The sequence below is a fragment of the Triturus cristatus genome, chromosome 4_1 (assembly GCF_964204655.1).
Source record: "Triturus cristatus chromosome 4_1, aTriCri1.1, whole genome shotgun sequence".
In the NCBI taxonomy this organism is placed as follows: domain Eukaryota; kingdom Metazoa; phylum Chordata; class Amphibia; order Caudata; family Salamandridae; genus Triturus; species Triturus cristatus.
Genome location: NC_140585.1, coordinates 237,070,942 through 237,091,286, shown reverse-complemented (window position 1 = coordinate 237,091,286; position 20,345 = coordinate 237,070,942). Strand labels below are relative to the sequence as shown.

The 20,345-nt window shown below is 51.1% G+C and overlaps 1 protein-coding gene across 2 annotated transcripts in view; it reads left to right on the top strand.

Moving 5' to 3' along the window:
- The window catches only part of LARGE1 (LARGE xylosyl- and glucuronyltransferase 1), a 998,660-nt gene that overhangs the window by 918,012 nt on the left and 60,303 nt on the right, over positions 1–20,345 (top strand). For both annotated transcript variants that reach the window (XM_085651963.1, XM_085651962.1), the window contains exons 10-11: positions 8,112–8,267; positions 18,850–19,013. In XM_085651963.1, coding sequence (XP_085508089.1) covers positions 8,112–8,267; positions 18,850–19,013 — 320 coding nt within the window. The remainder of the gene's footprint in view (positions 1–8,111; positions 8,268–18,849; positions 19,014–20,345) is intronic.

Below are 20,345 nucleotides of genomic sequence, written 5' to 3'. Positions count from 1 at the left end.
GGTGGGGTCAGCAGTCTCTCTGACCCCATCCAATTCAGTGACAAGGTAGGGACTGCTGCCTTCCCTCATTGGCTACCCTAGGTCTCCCCTCCAGCCAATGAGGGAAAACAGCAGTCTCATCCATCCTGGCGAAGCCTCAGAGGTGCCAAGAGGGTTGGGACTACTGTCTCTCCTCATTAGCTGACCTAAGGCCAGCCAATAAGGGGAGCGGGCAGTTTCAACCCTCCTGGCACCTCCAAGACTTCCCTCCCTGAGAGCTGCAGCAGGTAAGTTTTGTGTTTTAATTTACCGTTTTGTACAAGAATGTATGTGTATTTGTGAGTGAGTGTTGTAAATAGATGTGTGTGCGCGCGTGTCTGCAAGTGAATGCATGGGTGTGTGTGTGCGCACCCCGCTGCCCCTCTCTGAGCTATACTTACAGGTCGCCTCTGCATTTTGTTTTTTTCTTTTGTTAATTATTTAATTGCAGTCATTGAGGTGTTGAGCCCCCCCTTAAAATCATTTTATTTGCCAAGTGAGGTCAGTGGAGCCATCAGTGACATAAAAATAACAAGCATTGGCAAAACCAATGTGTCTTGTGTTGGCTGCCAGGCTTTTAACATTTTCAGTGCTTGTTTTGTCATAGATTTTGTAATTCTTTATTGTTGGAGAAGTTTCTGGGTCTTCACTGATATCGAAGAATACATTGACTAAAACAAAAAAAAATTGGGTCTCAAAAAGCACACATTATCCTAGTAGTCTTTGGCACCGAAGGAAACTACCATGTGTGCAGCTCCTTGTGAAAGAGCTGAATGTTGTCACTCCCTGGGAAGTTTGCTGGTGGCTGGAGTGGGCTGACCATTTGCCCCTTGCTGGGAAGGACACACCAGCAGTCCAATGGATGAAGAGGGCAGGCTTTAGACTTTTATAAGTATATTATGTGTATAATTGTATTAATATCAAAAGGTCTAGGCTAATGCCAGACCTAAAAGTAGCATGTTTTGCCTTCCCTTACACTTAACTTATTTTTATGTGTGTGTGTGTGTGTGTGTGTGTGTGTGTGTATGTGTATGTACACACAAAATACAGCCCAAGTAATTTTACTCAGAATATCAAGTTTCCAGAATTTCTTGGAGGTGGTTCAGTTTGCATGAGAATGGCATTATTTTCCAGAAGTAAAGACAGGGGGTGATAGTTTTAGGTTAATGTCCCTATGACTCGCCTCGCTTAACAGACAGAGCAATTTTAGGTGAAGGTCAACACCTCTAGCATCTCAGTTAAGTACTTAGCACAACGAAGAAGTCTTGGAGCCTCAGTGAGCTTGCTCTTTGGGTCACAGCACTTGAAAAAGACACGGGATGTGTATCTTGGTTTCAGACAGGCAATTTCTATCCCTATGTTTCATCTTCAGTTTCTATGGAAACATACATCTTATGACTATGCATGATGCCAGTTTGATCTAAGATGAGATAAGTGTATTTATTGACCCACGTGAAATAATTGTACTGATCTTTGATGCTAAACAGAAGAGAGAAGGATGTAACCCTACAACGCTTGAATTGCACAGTTTACAAACAGGGCCAGAATCCCAGCTGCTCCACTTGACCAAATTGTGTGATCCGCTGCATATTACTTTACTTCACTATGTATCATTTTCCTTAACCAACCAATCAAGAGTGCATGCTTACATAATACAATTCTGAATCTATGCTAAGGCGCTATACAAAAACCTACGTTTTATCTGGTTAATATAACATAATCTTGCTTCACATTTAATAACGATATAGCCCATATAAACAGAGAACATGACAAACTGGCATGTCTTGAGTAATTGGTGGTAATGTTGCCAGGGCATGGAGGTATTCTAGAATGTTTCTTGTTCAAAAAATATTAATTTATCTAAATGTCATTTAATTCATGATATAGTCATGAGTACTCCATTGAGATGCACAGAAATATCTCAATTTTCTTTTTTAATTTTCTAAAGACTTTATCATAATTTTCGAGTACATTTTTTGCCTTACACTTTTTAATAGCTATGCAGGCTCTCGATGTCCTCCCTTCCTTTAGGTTTAGGATTAGGGATTTATAGAGCTCATGGCTACCCGCAGGCATCCCAGCGCTATAACAGGTAGAGAAAGCTATCTGGAACAAGAGTTAGGGGAACAGCCAGGTTTTAAGTTTCTTTTTTGAAGGCCTGTTCGTTTTCGATCGATAGTAACTCTGGGTCCATGCTATTCCAGAGTTTGGGTGCCAGATGTGAAAAGGATCTTCCACCCCATCTTGACCTCTTAATTCTGGTGGTGTTCCTCTAGAAATTCGACCCTGACCTAAGATAGCGGCGAGGTGCGTAGTGGGAGATCAGGGTTCGCAACATGATTAAACCTCTCCCATACATGGTTCTATGTGCCAGACAGAGGGACTTAAATTTGATTCTGGTATGGACAGGGAGTCAGTGTAGCTCTCTAAGGGATGCTCTAGCTGACTGATTCCTAGGTATATTGAGAAACAGTCTCGCTGCCAGAGTCTGTACAATCTGTAGCTTATTGGTAACATATTTGGGTGATCCGAGGTATAGTGAGTTTCCATAGTCGAGTCTTGACACAACGAGGGCTTGTACCAATGTCCTTCTCGATTTCTCCGGGAGTAGGCCAAGGATTTTCCTGAGCATCTGAAGGATGCCGAAGTATGTACCAGCTAGTTTTTTGGCTTGCGTATCTATCGTTAGATTCTCATCGATCCACATACCCAGATTTTTTATGGCGCATTTAGAGGTTGGAGGAGGACCCCAGGTGGCTGGCCAAGGAATTTCTAACCGAGGGTTGGAATTGCCACCCAGGATCATAAGCTCAGTTTTATCCCCATTCAGCTTCAGGCTGCAGTCCGCCATCCAAGTTCCTATCCTCTCCAGACACAGGGTAAGTTGTTTATGGTCGGAGTTCAGGGAATCGGCTACAGAAGCAACTAATTGTGTGTCATCGGCATATGACACAATGGAGAGTCCATACTCCTGGACTATGTGGGCTAGTGGGCTCAAATATACATTAAAGAGGGTCGGGTTCAGGGAGGAACCCTGAGGTACTCCCCATGGAGCCGAAAGGGTGTCTGACAAAATGCCAGCCTCCATGCACTGAAAGGACCTGTCGCTCAAAACCGAGGCCACCCATTGGTTGGCTGTGCCTTTGATTCCAATGTTTTCGAGTCTGTTGACAAGGATTTTGTGGTCTACCGTGTCGAATGCCACGATTAGATCTAGTAACACAATGGCAGCGGTCCTTCCCTGATCTAATATGCTCTTTAATTTTTCGGTGACTATGAGTAGCACTGACTCCGTATTATGCTCTGGCCGAAAACCCATCTTTGAAATGTAGCCTCTCCTATGCCCTTGCAAATTGGCATATTTTGAGACTACATATGATTTATCCATAAATTATGGTAAATAATTAATGGGTGTGGCGTCATTTCTTAGAAATGTGAGTTTTGAAGCCACTGCATAAATTCTCAGTAGCTATCGCTAAACACTTAACTTCAATAAACAATCACACACATATTTGCTATAGAATAGGCAATGATTTTTCTGTAGCAAATGCATTTTTTGATTCTGCAAGACGTTTGACATAGACCAGTGTTCATGACGACCTTCATGAGTGAAGAAAGGAGAACCAATTATTTTATGATGGAAACAAAAACGTCAACAGCTAGCCCGTGTGTCTGTGTGCTAACCTCAGGCGAAAATTAAAGTATCACAACCACAATGCAGGTTTTTGATCGCTGAAGCTCTTACAAATGCTGCACGGAAAGCCATATGAATAAGTAGTCATTTTTGTTGGACAATCCAGCATGGTTATAATTGTAACTGTTACAAAAAAACAATTTAACAAATATTTTTAGAAAAGTTTGTAAGTCAGGTTGCAAATTTTAATTTCAAACCAAAAATTAATCTGACTGGCTAGCAAAGTGGGAGAGAAGGCAGAGGGCGCAGCCCCAGATAATGGTTTGTAGACAACACCTACAACCCACTGTGTGCTCGTGGGCAGAGCGACTGTCCAAGGGCATCCACTGTGTATGTTCTGGGCAGGGAGGAAAACTCATCTTAAGAAGATCTGTGACCAGTGTCCTGCGGGCTCATGGCGCCGCTGGACTAGGTGTATAGGCACAGTTGAAGACCAGTGGCCAACAGGCTTTGTAGTCAAAGGGTCAGAAGGCAGGGCATGGCGAAAGGGCACAGCCTTTACCAGCCACAGGTGCAGACTGAGCCAGGGCATAGTTTGGAGAAAAACGCAGAAAATCCGCTGAAAAATGTCAGCCATAGTGATGATATGGCTATGATCGAAAACCTAAAATTCAAACAAGTTAGCCAGCTGTGTTGAGTCACATAAAACATTATACCATTTGTGATGTCATCTGTGTTAATGCCAAAATTAAAATGCCAAGTCACAAAATTCAAACTGCTGTCGACTAAAAGTCAAGGCCTGGTTATAAGTATAACAAGCATTGGCATAGCCAATAGGTCTCGCTTTTGGGACCTTATAAGTGTTTAGCCATGCAACAGTTGCATAACTAAATACTTATAAGGTCCCAAAAGCGAGGCCTATTGGCTATGCCAATGCTTGTTTCTGTTTATTACTGCTCTGCAGTAATGGCTGCGCAAGGGTGCCACCATTACTACATAGAAGTAATAAACAGGAAGAACTCACGGCTTACGGAGAACATCAAAGCGGCCGCGAAAGTGAAAGTGATCGCGATCAAACATCAAAGCGGCCGTGCGGCCGAAAAAGTGAGGCACGCGTGCCCGCGCACATGCACTGTAGCTCTAGGCTACAGTGGTAGCACTTTATTGAGCCCTCACAAAAAGTCTCGCCAGACCAGCGCATGCGCTGGGTCAGGCGAGACCTAAAAAACTGGAGTATTTCGGCGTTAGATTTCAGTTTTTCCCTCCAAAACATGTCTGACCCTGGAGGGCAGTTTTACAAGCCCCTTGCGCCACTTTTGCGTCACTTTTAACATGGGAAAAATGACGCAAAAGTGGCGCAAGGGGCTTGTAAATCTGCCCCTGGGTGTCCAGGATAATGAATACCTCCTGATTCTGAAGCGCCATCTCTTACACTGTCAATTTCCACCTAGTAAGCCTCCCCACTGGTCAAGATGGTGTCATAATTCTTCTCTCACCATGAATGGTTAATAAACATGACCAAAGCCAAAAGGTATGGCTTGCACGGAGAGTCCTTTAAAAAAGTTTCTTCAGTGGGAAAACAACAAAAATGCTTTCTGTATACAATGCATCTATGAGATAAAGAACTTAGGGCCAGACGTACGAAGTTTTTTTCAGGTCGCAAATGGCCTGATTCACAGAACGGGGTCACTTGCTAGCGGAAAAAAGCATTTTCCTATGTACCAAATCGTTTTGTGATTAGGTAATCCATTCTCAAATCCCAAAATAGGTTTGCGATTCGGTATTAGAGAGGAGCGTGTTTAGGGTATCCCTTTCTAATAGCAGCTCGCAGTGGTTTGTGTGAATATATTGTGACCGAAATGCGCTTGAAAAACATTCATATTTTTTTAACAACAGATTTTATTGATGTTCTGTAGCACTGAGTGGGCAGAACCCAATAAGCATCATATATGCACATGACATATTGTAAAGACTGTCGGTACTGGAAATTTCCGCCCCAGAAGGTCTGCGGAACATCAGACCGAACAACCCGTCCCTCCCAACCCAACCCCAAACATTCATATTTTACCGCTAACTCTGAGTTCTCCCTTTGTGAATGGTTGTAAAAACGTTTTTTAAGAGCAGGCAGTAGTCACAGACATGATGGTCTGCTGACCCCAGCAGGCCAACATCCCTCTGATTTTAGCAATGCCCACTGGGTCGCAAATCATGACCTACCTACTGGGTATCGCAAACACTATAAAACACACTATTGTACATCGCTGTTTGTGATTACCTAATAGCGAATCGCAAAACCCCGATTTCCTACATCTGGCCCTTAATATGCTGTGATTCCAGTTACTTATTAGTTGTAAAAGAGTCCCTCATACACTGAAATGTAAGCATTCCATAGAGAGCTCATTTATACACCAAACAGCCAATAGCATGTGCTAAGGGGAAAACACTGCTCTGGTAGAAGCCATTGCACACACAATGTACATATTAAAGTTTACAATAATAGATCTTGAAGACCGTTGCGTTGCAAAGCCAGACCTAAAAAATGGCTACACTCTAGAAGTTATTGATCTGCAAAGGCAAGAACCAAAAAAGTGTTTACTGGCTGACTCCCCGTAATGCTATGAAGGACTGCCGCACGCAAGACACCCCAGGAAGGGGTTGTGTGGGTATCCATATTCATGCACAGCACTATTCTTAAGACATGAAAAGAAGCTGCATATTCATGTGAGTAAGTGTGTGAAGCATGGGCATCCATAGCTTGGTTCATCAAGCCAGCTCCACTATGCACCAGGCGTCACTATGCAGAATGTATGCCCTTCCTCACACCAGGGCCAGACTTACAGTCCAGGCGCTCTGTCCACGTGTGCGCAGTGGCGCACTCTTCACTGGGGGAGCTTGAAGCAGACACGGGCAGTGTAACCATTTACGAAAAAGTGCTGTTCACGATACAACCAGAAATCCGCAGCTGCACTGTGAACAACTTCTGCAAGGCAGGCCAGCTGTTTAAAGCAGCTGCTCTCGTTTCCACTGCAGATGGACACTCAGGCTCACTTTGAAGAGGGGCCAGGGGTTCCCTGTAGGCAGGTGCAGGGTGTAACTGTCCTGCCTGCAGGGGGTTGGCTGCAGGGGTCCCCTCCACCCCCACGGTCATTCTCAGGACTGTGCTCCACCTCGCGTGGCACGTACTCAGTGCCCCTGTGACAGCCTCTCTTTCCTTGCACCACAATCTGTGATATGTCATGGGCTCAAAGGGTTGCTTCAGTTGCATGAAGTCACACCCCCATGCAGATGAGCATGCATGTCCAGCGTTGATGCAAGCCATATTTCATAAGGGACCTCGCACGCACCTGAGAATACTTGTTTAATACCAAAGTGCCCCGGGTATGCATAAAGTGGGCGTGCACGCCTTCTGCACCCTAGGGGCACTCTCTGTAATGGTCACTAGTCTCTGACCATACGTGCACATCTGCTTGCATGGAGCGTCACCTTCATGTTGATCGCTGGCCATATCCCAGGTGATCACAAGTATAGTGCCCAGCTGTACACTGCAAGTGTGTCCACAAGGGTCTTTATGTGTTTTAAAATAACGCATTGCCCCGAAATCCTTTTTAGAAGCCTGCTGCTAACTGCCAGATTCCAGGACAGCTGGTGCCTTGGATTACCAGATATCTAAGCTCCTAAACATTGATTCCACCTCATGCCTCTTTCTTCCACCACCCTGCACTTCCTATTTATTTAACATGCACGGTTTTTTCGTCCCCTTGTCATTGTGTGTTTTTCTTTCTCTTCAAAGTCCTGTCTCCCTTTTTCCCTTCCTCTCTCGGTCAAAGTCTGATGATGAAAAATGCGTTCAGGTCCCCAGTAGTGAGTGCCGGGGCCCACCACCTGTAACCACCTAAAATAATAAAGCACTTTGTCACAGCTGAGATAGGAGGTCGACTTGGCGACAGTCGAGCTGCACCTGATACCACTTTCCAACAGCAACACTTTAACACCACCCACACTGTGCCTATTACATGCTCTAATTCCAACCCCTTAACCTCACTGGATAATCCCAGACGAGGCCCTCTGCTCCTCATATCTTTCACACCCTGACCTCGCCCACCTGACCCCCAGCACTTAGCTCTCTGGCCCAGGAGGCACTGCGATGGGTAAAATATTAAAGAATTAAAATCAGAAAAAAGGAAATAAGACTTTCAGGTGATGAACACCGGGGGTTTGTCTGATTTTGAACAGGGAGAATTTCTGTACCTGAAGGATTGTGCTCGAAATTGGCCCCGCCTGTGGGGCGAGGGAGCCCAGGCATAGCCAAATGTCCCAAACAGGGGGCGCGAGGCTCTGGCCTAGAGAGTTGGCCGGCCGTGCAGATTTAAGGGTTCCTTTTCGCCTATGGGGCAGTATGACATATACTGACGTGTTGTAGACTTCCGTGTGGTTCTGATTATTCTCTTTCTCTCACCAGGTCATCCATTGGAACTCGCCCAAGAAGCTGCGGGTGAAAAACAAGCACGTGGAGTTCTTTCGCAACCTCTACTTGACCTTTCTGGAGTATGACGGCAATCTCCTGCGGAGGGAGCTCTTCGGCTGCCCCAGTGAGGCTGACCTCAACAGTGAGAATGTACGTCTGACACCCCCATCTCATCCCTCATAACTAGTTTCTCCGCACCCCCGTCACTCATCCCCCGCCGCCTTCCCTCCCTCATAGACCTACTTGCCACTGCTTTAAATGGGATGAAAAGGGGGTGGGGCCCTCAAACAGGTGCGGTTCTTGAAAAGCCTTTACCCAAGGTGTTGCATATAAAAATAATATAGCCTTATAGCCCGCCGTAGCGGGGTATACCCACTATTAAAGGCCCGCTGCAGCGTTAAAGGCCCGAGCCGAAGGCGAGGGACTTTAACAAGGCAGCGGGACTTTAATAGCCGGTATAGCCCTGCTACGAAGGGCTATAAGGCTATTAGAACATTCTGCCTCTAGAGGGCAGAATGTTCTAACAAATTAAACAAAGTCTTCAGGGAGCGCGAGGGGATATAAATCCCTCCATGCTCCCTGAAGCCTTTGTTCACAGCCACAAAGAAGCATTGGAATGTTAGAGCTCCGGGCCTATACCAGCCATAATAAGCACAGAGCACTCCATTATTTTCAATGGAGCTTCCAACATTCCAATGTTCTAATTGAAATTAAATAATGCTTTAGGCCAGGGAACACCAATGATAAAACAGTAGCCACCTGTCACTCAGTCCTTGTGTCACAAAAGGCACTCCTGGTGACATTGCGTTGTAGCACTAGCATGTGGCGGGAAGGAAGGGCGGAAGATTTTTTTTCCTTCAGTTGGTGAATGACAGAAATAGAGTGCCCCATTGTGTCCTGGTTCAGTGCCCATTTCTTGGGTTTGCCAGGCAGACCCTGGCCCATTTGGAGTGATACTCCTTGGACAGCTATGCGTGTGAGGCTTGTGCCTGGGGGGTGCTGCTGTTTGCTGCTATGTGTAACCTCTTGCTCTTCCGGGCTAAGGTGCCCAGACACCTGACCCCCTGCTACACCCAAGGATTCATTCTATGGATTTACTCACCCGGAGTAAACCACCTCATCCTACCTTGTGACAGTGTTGAGATGCATTGGCGGAGCCGCCTATCAAAAGGTGGGAAGGTAACGACCTCAATAGAGGTTGTTTTGGTAGAGTTTGACAGGTGGGACTGACAGAATTGAGATTCACTGGTAAATAATTTGTACTTGTAAAGCGCAAACATATTACCCCTCAAGGGTTTCAAGGCGCTGGGGGGCGTCGGGGAGATTAAGTGAGCCATTGCCCAGAGACCCATGATATTGAGCTGAGCTGCCACCAGGGATCGAACGCAGGCGCCAGGGATCAAACGCAGGCGCCAGGGATCAAACGCAGGCGCCAGGGATCGAACGCAGGCACAAGGGATCGAACGCGGGCGCCAGGGATCGAACGCAGGCACCAGGGATCGAACGTGGGCCCGTGCTCCATATTCAGCCGCTCTGTCCCCTGCACCACACCTCTCGTGTGGCGGTGAGCGTAAATGTTCTGCTAAGAAAAAGGTGCATTGAATTTGACAGAGGAGTGGAGGCAAAGGGGGGGTATTTGGCAGAAAGGGCAGTACAGCAGTATGGTGCCCTGGCAGAGCTGAGGGGTGTTCCTTAGATGGGTGTCTAGCTGTGTGCGACCTCTGGTAGTGTTCAGGTACATTGGCCTTTAATACTTCTGACTGGAGGCACTTTGGCTTGGCCGCTTTTTTTCTCTAGGAAACCCGAGGTGTATTGTCAGTTCTGTTTACCTCCGGCCGCACTCTTAGGTGCCTCTGACAGGGGTACGGTGCGCTGACAGAACGGCGAGGCTCTTCTCGCAGGAATGAGGTGCATTGAGCGAGCTGTTCTGGTTCAGTGCCGCCGCGGCTGCTTTCCTCACCTTCACGCACAAGTGATTTCAGTTTAATAATGAAACGGAGGTCAGGCAGAGCAGGAGTGAGAGAAACAGAATTCAATAAGAGGCGGTGACCGAGGAGATGATGAAAGGTGTGTGTGGGCACGGGCCACGGCGCTTGTCCAGTCTGGGAGTCTTTGTAAACCCCTTTCATCTCCCTGCGCCTCGTACTTGGCCTCTGAACCCTCCCTCCCTGACTGTGTTATTATCAATGGCAGAGGCCTCGTGAGCACTGTGGGCGGGCCCTGGAAGGGATCGCGCATGCGCGGCTTCTCGCGTTGCACAAATTGCATCTTTCCTTTAGAATGGAGAGGGAGATCTCTGGAGACCACTAGATCTGACCCCCTTCAAACCAAGCCAGTGGTTCCCAAACAATTTTGACCCACGACTCCCTTGACCTATTGGTCAGTGGCCATTATGTTACTTTTTTTTGGCAGGTAGGGTAATGTGAGCCTGGCCTCAGCTGATTTCATTTTTCTCCCTGAAAATAATTGGGTTGAAGCTGCTACAGGTATTATAATCAAATGGGGGTACATGGGGACACACACATGAAGAGCAAACATGGGAATCTTGTCTCCTGCACTAGGCAAGGCACAGGAACCCCATTCCAAACAGAAAGCCAGAGAAAGGGGGTTACTGCTGCAATTGTGGGTGTTCTAAAATAGGAATCTCCTGCCACCGCTGGCTATCTGCGCCCTCTAGTGTGTGAAGTTGGGGGTGCGTCCCCTGTCCGCTCGCTGCAGGGTGCCCTGGGTCTGCGTGCTCTGGATATCGCACACGCCAGGAGAATGAGGCAATGACGAGAAACGGAGAGCCACAAATTCCGTCTGGAGTTTCTAAGAAAGAGGCAGAATTGGGCGCGAGCTTCCGGAGCACCGAGGCCCGATATGCGCATGCGGCGAATATGTAAGGGAGCAAGTGAGAAGGGAGAGATGAGAGCAAGGGGAATACAGAGTATAGTGAGCCTTGCTCCAAGCATTAACAGAAGAAGCGTGTGAGACAATAAGAGAAGCGTTCCCCATATTATTGTTCTGGAATAGCACGGGCGGTATGACAGACATGCTGGTTGTCTGTTTTCTCCTAGTACAGGTGGTACTAGTGAGGTCCTGATTCCCTGCGCAGTATTTTCCTAAGGTGGTTAGGGTTGCGTAGGTGGTACTTACCTGTGACCAGTAGTTACTGGTTGTGTGCTATATATGTTATTTTGTACTACAGTATTTTATATCCTATGTGCTAATTTCTAAGAGTGCTAATTTCGGACAGTGGTCCATGTGGCCCTGTCCCCTGTACATATAATCCCTTGTACATTCTGCCCGTGCCTGTTGGCACATTGTAAAGTGTGTGTTTTTATCTGATGTGTTGTGTATAATACAAAGGCTATTTTTATATAATACCTTGTGTGGAGTTTCCTTTGTGGTGGGCCTTGGGTGTTGTTGCTGGGTGCGCGCGCAAACGCTTTAAACATCGCCTCAGGGATAAGCCTGTCTGCTCGTGCCAAGCTACCAAGGGGGTGAGCAGGGGTTATCTTTGGCGTGTAACTTCCTTGCCCTGACTAGAGTGGTGGTTTCTGCCTGACTTTGGCGCAAGCCTGAGCCTGAGTCTCCTCCTGTGCACGGTAAACATTGCGCTGTGAGTGAAAGACAAGCAAGTTTAGCATGAAACAGACCAGCATACAGAGATCAGGAATATCAAAACGAAACGGAAGGCTGAGTTTATCAGGGCAACAGTAGTAATTTAAAAAGCAAATGCAAGGCAGTGCTCACCTCAGAGAGCAGGCGTATATTATTAGTTTTCTAGAATCCCAGTTGTTTAGAAATAAAAAAAGGGTCTGCCACGGTCCTAATGTCTGGTGATGTCAAATACAAGATGTCTGAGGCCTGCACATTAAATTGAGACATTTTCATTTGGCCATAAATACATGATTCTTACTGTGGGCGATGATGTCACAGGTCTCATGACGGCTGATCTGACAGTGCTGTGTCTATGACATCACATGGATGTCTAACTCACACTTCATCCATGTCCGGAATGGAGGCATTCTCCCTATTCTTCCATTGACATGGTTGGAAGCCCCAGCAGGGAAGCATGGGTTCAGTTTTTAGCTCACTAGATTGAAATATCATGGGATCGTAGGGAAACTATTTTAACTCTTTTTAGCCCTGCCATAAAGTGGAGAGTTAAGAAACTGACTCCAGCTCGCGTTCTGTGGTAGAGGAGATTCCATATTTCCATGCCATCATCAAGTTCAAGTGATGTTCTTCTTGCCGCCACCTCACTGCCCTGAGCGCCCTTAGGGGCTGCGTTAAATCCCTGTCTTTGCTCATCACAACTGTACCCACCCCCTTCTGCCCTGCGAGACCGGGTCTCGTGACTGGCGGATACTTTGCGGGCACCTCTGTTTCAGGCCTCTGAACTAGAACCCCATAACAGCCAAGCAATTGCCAGTTTTTAGATTTAGCCCTCATCTAAAGAGTTGCTACCCCTGGGGTTGTGCACAGCACGCACCTGCAATGCTGAAATATTTGGCAGGTGGACTCCACAAATTCGGTTCACGCGCTCTTCCGGTGAGCGGTAAATTCCACGCCAAGATACCAGAGTAGTCTCTGCTGACTAACTTCCGTGAGCTGCCCTCCCTGCTTTTAACCAGAATGCATGCAAACCAGCACCAACAAAGAGACAATAGCGGCAATAAATGTACACACACGCGCCAAAAATGCAAACAATCTCAATGTTGTTTAAAAGCATTCTATTCGTTTTCGCTTTTTTCTGAAACTCACCATAGAGACAATGAAATGAATGGAGAATTGATGGGAAAAACAGGCATACAAAGACGGAAAATGCATCATAGACACATAGCAATGCTGAAAATCATCCTATGATAGGCACAATGGTAAAGGGGATTAACATATATTAACTATTCCGTGTTATTGCCGCCAATACGCGTTATTTGGTTGCGAGCACTTTTTCAGTCGTGTGGGAATGAGGAAGCTGGTTGTTCCCTTTTTTCTTACAAGAGTAACATGCAGAATAGCATCACAACATAGACCGATCAGGACCCATGTGTGGGCCGAAGAGCAGCTCTTTACCGGGCATTGTGCCAGTACATAGCCCAGAACCAGCTGAGGCAACCACAGGGTCACCGAGGAAAGAGCCACCATTGGACCTGCAGCACAGGCCTGAGGCAACCACAGGGTCACCGAGGAAAGAGCCACCATTGGACCTGCAGCACAGGCCTGAGGCAACCACAGGGTCACCGAGGAAAGAGCCACCATTGGACCTGCAGCACAGGCCTGAGGCAACCACAGGGTCACCGAGGAAAGAGCCACCATTGGACCTGCAGCACAGGCCGGAGGCAGCCACAGGGTCACCGAGGAAAGAGCCACCATTGGACCAGTAGCACAGGCCGGAGGCAGCCACAGGGTCACCGAGGAAAGAGCCCCCATTGGACCTGCAGCACAGGCCTGAGGCAACCACAGGGTCACCGAGGAAAGAGCCACCATTGGACCTGCAGCACAGGCCTGAGGCAACCACAGGGTCACCGAGGAAAGAGCCACCATTGGACCTGCAGCACAGGCCTGAGGCAACCACAGGGTCACCGAGGAAAGAGCCCCCATTGGACCAGTAGCACAGGCCTGAGGCAACCACAGGGTCACCGAGGAAAGAGCCCCCATTGGACCAGTAGCACAGGCCGGAGGCAGCCACAGGGTCACCGAGGAAAGAGCCACCATTGGACCTGCAGCACAGGCCGGAGGCAGCCACAGGGTCACCGAGGAAAGAGCCACCATTGGACCAGTAGCACAGGCCGGAGGCAGCCACAGGGTCACCGAGGAAAGAGCCCCCATTGGACCTGCAGCACAGGCCTGAGGCAACCACAAGGTCACCGAGGAAAGAGCCACCATTGGACCTGCAGCACAGGCCTGAGGCAACCACAGGGTCACCGAGGAAAGAGCCCCCATTGGACCTGCAGCACAGGCCTGAGGCAACCACGGGGTCACCGAGGAAAGAGCCCCCATTGGACCTGCAGCACAGGCCGGAGGCAACCACGGGGTCACCGAGGAAAGAGCCCCCATTGGACCTGCAGCACAGGCCGGAGGCAACCACAGGGTCACCGAGGAAAGAGCCCCCATTGGACCTGCAGCACAGGCCTGAGGCCACCACAGGGTCACCGAGGAAAGAGCCCCCATTGGACCTGCAGCACAGGCCTGAGGCAACCACAGGGTCACCGAGGAAAGAGCCCCCATTGGACCAGTAGCACAGGCCGGAGGCAGCCACAGGGTCACCGAGGAAAGAGCCCCCATTGGACCTGCAGCACAGGCCGGAGGCAACCACAGGGTCACCGAGGAAAGAGCCCCCATTGGACCTGCAGCACAGGCCGGAGGCAGCCACAGGGTCACCGAGGAAAGAGCCCCCATTGGACCTGCAGCACAGGCCGGAGGCAACCACAGGGTAACCGAGGAAAGAGCCCCCATTTTACCAGTAGCACAGGCCTGAGGCAGCCACAGGGTCACCGAGGAAAGAGCCACCATTGGACCAGTAGCACAGGCCGGAGGCAGCCACAGGGTCACCGAGGAAAGAGCCCCCATTGGACCTGCAGCACAGGCCTGAGGCAGCCACAGGGTCACCGAGGAAAGAGCCACCATTGGACCAGTAGCACAGGCCGGAGGCAGCCACAGGGTCACCGAGGAAAGAGCCACCATTGGACCAGTAGCACAGGCCGGAGGCAGCCACAGGGTCACCGAGGAAAGAGCCACCATTGGACCTGCAGCACAGGCCGGAGGCAACCACAGGGTCACCGAGGAAAGAGCCACCATTGGACCTGCAGCACAGGCCGGAGGCAACCACAGGGTCACCGAGGAAAGAGCCACCATTGGACCTGCAGCACAGGCCTGAGGCAACCACAGGGTCACCGAGGAAAGAGCCCCCATTGGACCTGCAGCACAGGCCTGAGGCAACCACAGGGTCACCGAGGAAAGAGCCACCATTGGACCAGTAGCACAGGCCTGAGGCAACCACAGGGTCACCGAGGAAAGAGTCCCCATTGGACCTGCAGCACAGGCCTGAGGCAGCCACAGGGTCACCGAGGAAAGAGCCACCATTGGACCAGTAGCACAGGCCTGAGGCAACCACAGGGTCACCGAGGAAAGAGCCCCCATTGGACCAGTAGCACAGGCCGGAGGCAGCCACAGGGTCACCGAGGAAAGAGCCACCATTGGACCTGCAGCACAGGCCGGAGGCAACCACAGGGTCACCGAGGAAAGAGCCACCATTGGACCTGCAGCACAGGCCGGAGGCAACCACAGGGTCACCGAGGAAAGAGCCACCATTGGACCAGTAGCACAGGCCGGAGGCAACCACAGGGTCACCGAGGAAAGAGCCCCCATTGGACCAGTAGCACAGGCCGGAGGCAGCCACAGGGTCACCGAGGAAAGAGCCACCATTGGACCTGCAGCACAGGCCGGAGGCAGCCACAGGGTCACCGAGGAAAGAGCCACCATTGGACCAGTAGCACAGGCCGGAGGCAACCACAGGGTCACCGAGGAAAGAGCCCCCATTGGACCTGCAGCACAGGCCGGAGGCAACCACAGGGTCACCGAGGAAAGAGCCCCCATTGGACCTGCAGCACAGGCCTGAGGCAACCACAGGGTCACCGAGGAAAGAGCCCCCATTGGACCTGCAGCACAGGCCTGAGGCAACCACAGGGTCACCGAGGAAAGAGCCCCCATTGGTCCAGTAGCGGCCAGTCGCTGTCTACCAGGCTCCGTCAGCCTTTGAGGGCACAAAGCAGAAGGGCGACGCCCGTCTGGTGCCTCTGCCTGCCGTGGGTGGCCTGTGGCGGAGCCCCCATGCAGTCCGCTTGTGATATTGCCTTAGAGCACTAATGAAGGAGAGTCCGCCCACTGGGCTCTCCAAGTAGAAGTGCTTTTGACTTTGAATTTGCCATTTTTCAAAAAGGAATAAGGCAGCGCTGGATACATAGGAATGTGTGCCGTGTTCTTGGTAGAAATGTAGGGACCGGTGACAGAGCTGATGTGCATCAGTGTGCGGCGCCCCTGGCTACAGTGGATGGCGCACCGGGGTGGAGCGGCGCACAGACTGGGAACTGCTGACCCAGGCCATTGCTGTTCATGACTTCTGACCCTGCCTTTCACACAGTGGGAGAGTCTGTGGCAGACAGAGTTGGGCTGTGGTCCCTGCCCTGTCCTCTAAGTACATCGGTCCATGGGTTCCGGCTCCGAGAGCTGTCAGCACTCACTAGACACTAGTTTGGTGCCCTTTGTAGTGCCCAGCTGGTCACGTTCTAGTGTTTCTTGATCATTTGTTTCCAACAGCCACACCCAGAGGGCTGACTTCCACACTCACCCCACACCCATCCATCACAGGTTTCACAGGACATGTGCCCCTGTCAATAAAGGGGCCCGGCGCACGTGCCCAGGGCCAGTTTCTGATGCCATACCATCATGTCTGTGTGGTAATTACTTAGGTGAATGGTGGCCTATGGCCCAAGCCATTACACATGTATGGTGATCTGTGACCACACACGAGTGATCCTACTACTGCGCTGTTTACTCTCAGAATACCTACTCTCGATGTCATTTCCAGCAGGGTTTCCTGTGAAAGACATAGCTTTTGGCAAGCTGTAGCCTGCCCCCTGTTGGAATGCCGGGGGCGATGTTGAAGGAGCGCCTCGAGGCAGCCGAGGGGAACCACTTCCATGGTGTGAGCACAGATAACCAGCTCACGTGGCAAGTTCTGCTCCGGCAGAGGGTTTTCGGTCACCTGCACTCCTTCCTGCAACCCTCCCTCCTTCCTGCAACCCTTCCTCCTTCCTTCCATCCCTCCCTCCTTGCATCTCTCCCTCCTTCCTGGCATCGCTCCCTCCTTCCTGGCATCCCTCCCTTGTTCCTGGCGTCACTACCTCCTTCCTGGCGTGACTCCCTCCTTCCTGGCATCACTCCCTCCTTCCTGGGGTCGCCTCCTCCTTCCTTGACCCCTTCCTCCTTTGTGGCACCGTTCCCTCCCTCCCTCATTCCATCTCTCCCTCATTCCTAGCATCCCTCCCTCCTCCCTGGCATCGTACCCTCCTCCCTGGCATCGTACCCTCCTCCCTGGCATTGTTCCCTCCTCCCTGGCATACCTCCCTCCTAGCATCCCTCCCTCCTTCCTGGCACTGTTCCCTCCTTCCTGGCAGCACTGCCTCCTTCATGGCACCCCTCCCTCCTTCTTGGCATGCCCCCCTCCTTCCATCTCTCCTTCCTGGAATCCTTCCCTCCTTCCTGGCATCTTTCCCTCCTTCCATTCCCCCCCTCCTTCCTAGCATCTCTCCCTCCTTCCTCCCCTCCCTCCTTCCTGGCATCTCCCCCTCCTTCCACCCCCCCTCCTTCCCCCTCCCTCCTTCCCCCTACCTCCTTCCTGGCATCTCTCCCTCCTTCCAACCCTTCCTCCATCCTAGCATCCCTCCTTCCGGGCTTTACTTCCTGGCATCCCTCCCTCCTTCCTCCCATCCCTCCCTCCTCCCCTGCACCCATCCCTCCCTCCTTCCTTCCATCCCTCCCTCCTCCCTTGCACCCATCCTTCCCTCCTTCCTTCCCTCCCTCCTCCTCTGCACCCATCCCTCCCTCCTTCCTTCCATCCCTTTCTCCTCCCCTGCACCCATCCTTCCCTCCTTCCTCCCATCCCTCCCTCCTCCCCTGCACCCACCCCTCCCTCCTTCCTTCCATCCCTCCCTCCTCCCTTGCACCCATCCTTCCCTCCTTCCTCCCATCCCTCCCTTCTCCCCTGCACCCATCCTTCCCTCCTTCCTTCCATCCCTCCCTCCTCCCCTGCACCCACCCCTCCCTCCTTCCTTCCATCCCTCCCTCCTCCCTTGCACCCATCCTTCCCTCCTTCCTTCCCTCCCTCCTCCTCTGCACCCATCCCTCCCTCCTTCCTTCCATCCCTTTCTCCTCCCCTGCACCCATCCTTCCCTCCTTCCTCCCATCCCTCCCTCCTCCCCTGCACCCACCCCTCCCTCCTTCCTTCCTTCCATCCCTCCCTCCTCCCTTGCACCCATCCTTCCCTCCTTCCTCCCATCCCTCCCTTCTCCCCTGCACCCATCCTTCCCTCCTTCCTTCCATCCCTCCCTCCTCCCCTGCACCCACCCCTCCCTCCTTCCTTCCTTCCCTCCCTCCTCCTTTAGTACGTACAAGAGTGGGATAGAGACAGTCCAAGCAGAGGGGGTGGTTGGTACATGTCCTCACCCCCACTTTCCCGAGGCTGGACGGACTCCATCACTTCAGCGGGCTGTGGGGCGGTCCTCTCCCCACCGTCCGTGCCCCAGTCCTTCCAGTTTAGTGTGAGGCCGAGGCCGCCCCCGGTTCCAGTCCAGGTCAGGGAGCCGGTGTCGCCGCGGGGTGTGCAGTTAGTAAACGGTAACACACCGCTGTGAGTGCATTAAGACGGCAAGTAAGACACAGCCGGGTGGGCATGAATAACCCAGCGCTGCACCTCAGGCTGGGCAGGAAGGGAGCTGTGGCGCTTTGCAAGGTGTGCGCTTGGTGGGGGCGCTGTGAAGGGGGCCCGAGGCTAGGATGCGTCTAATAACCCTGGAAGGAGGCAGCGTGGGGGTGGTCTTCACTTCTGTCCCCCCGCCTCCCCTTGGGTCTGTACATTCTTTCCTGGGTCCTTTGTGCCTTTCTGGGTGACTTGAAGTAACTGGTACCTTACACAGCCATCAGTTCATGAATGTGACGTCATTAACTCCCGCGTGCTTCTCCACAGCTCCAGAAACAGCTCTCGGAGCTGGACGAAGACGACCCCTGCTACGAGTTCCGGAGGGAGCGCTTCACGGTGCACCGCACCCACCTCTACTTCCTGCACTACGAGTACGTGGCGGCGGCCGACGGCACCGACGTGACCCTCGTGGCCCAGCTCTCCATGGACAGGTAAAGCGCCTCGACCGCAGAGCAGCCGCTAGCAAACTCTGGAGAATCAGACTGAGGCCGGCGGTAGGGCCGGGGTAAAGTCCCGTACGAGTCGGACATGGGAGGGACTCTGCCCCAGCCCTGTCTGCTCTGAGAAGCAGTAGAGCAGTTTGTCCGTAACTTTCCTAGAAAGCTGACTTGCATTGTGTGCTTTTATGAATTTGATGCGCCTATAAGTGATCAGGTTTGTGATGAGTGCAGTGCAATGCCATTGGTTAAGCACATCTGCTTTTGCACACACCGCCCCTCACGCTCCAATCAAACATGTTTAAAGATGGAAAAGGCGTAGCGCGCGCCTGTGTCGTCATCTCAAGATGCAATCATCAATGTGCAATACAAGAGTAAAACTTAAAAGCACAAAGCAACCGCCGAATTAAAATGGAGTTTGTTACCATTTCCTTCAAACTTTTCACCCTGATTGTCTGAAAGGAGTGAGTCCTAGTAAGCAACTAATATTCCTGCATTGGTTTCGTATCCTTCTTAAAATCAGGATGTTTCCCTGTCCAGCTCTGCTACAGGAATTCATGACTCCCCTCCTTTGCTAGTCACCCCTGAGATGAGCAGATAGGCAATGTGTCCTACCCAAGCCCCCCTCTCCTGACAACATTGAAGCAACTTTTTTCTTGGGGTGGGTGTCTCGAGTGAGTGCATCTGGGTATTTCTCTTAAAGAACAACATATTCCCTCCCTCCCCCAGAGTGCCTGAGACCTGTCTAGAAGGGTCGTGTGTATAATGATTTCTCACCGCATAAAACAATGCCATGTGCTCAAGCAAGGCCAGATGTTCCCCAGCCAGGGCGCCCGCTGTGCCACATGTACTGAGCTGGCATTCTCCAACTGGGTCTGGAGCACTTTCTCACATTAGATAGACATGTACAGAATTAGGACCACGTGTGCACACTGGTGCCCACCCTTCTTAGACCCTGGCTACCTTCACCTGCTCCCCAGTGCGGATAACCTCTTTCAGGGCAACCCTCATCGAGTTCCCAGCTGGGGGTGTTGCCTGACTGACTACGTCACAAACCTACACACCTGCACACATACCCTCTCGGGTGATTAGGGTGCTATACAAATCAATATAACAAATAACTGGCTGAGTGTGATCCTGGGCAACTAGAAGTCTGCTTCTGCCCCCCTCAGACACTATCCAGGACGTTCCGTGAATGCCTCACAGCTCTTAGTAAAGTAGGGGTGACATTGTAGGGCCCTCTCGTTTTCTTGCTCAGCAGTGGGCGACCGGAAGCACAGCCTCCTCAGGGCGTCTGCGAATGGTGCCCATAGACACGGGGTCTGG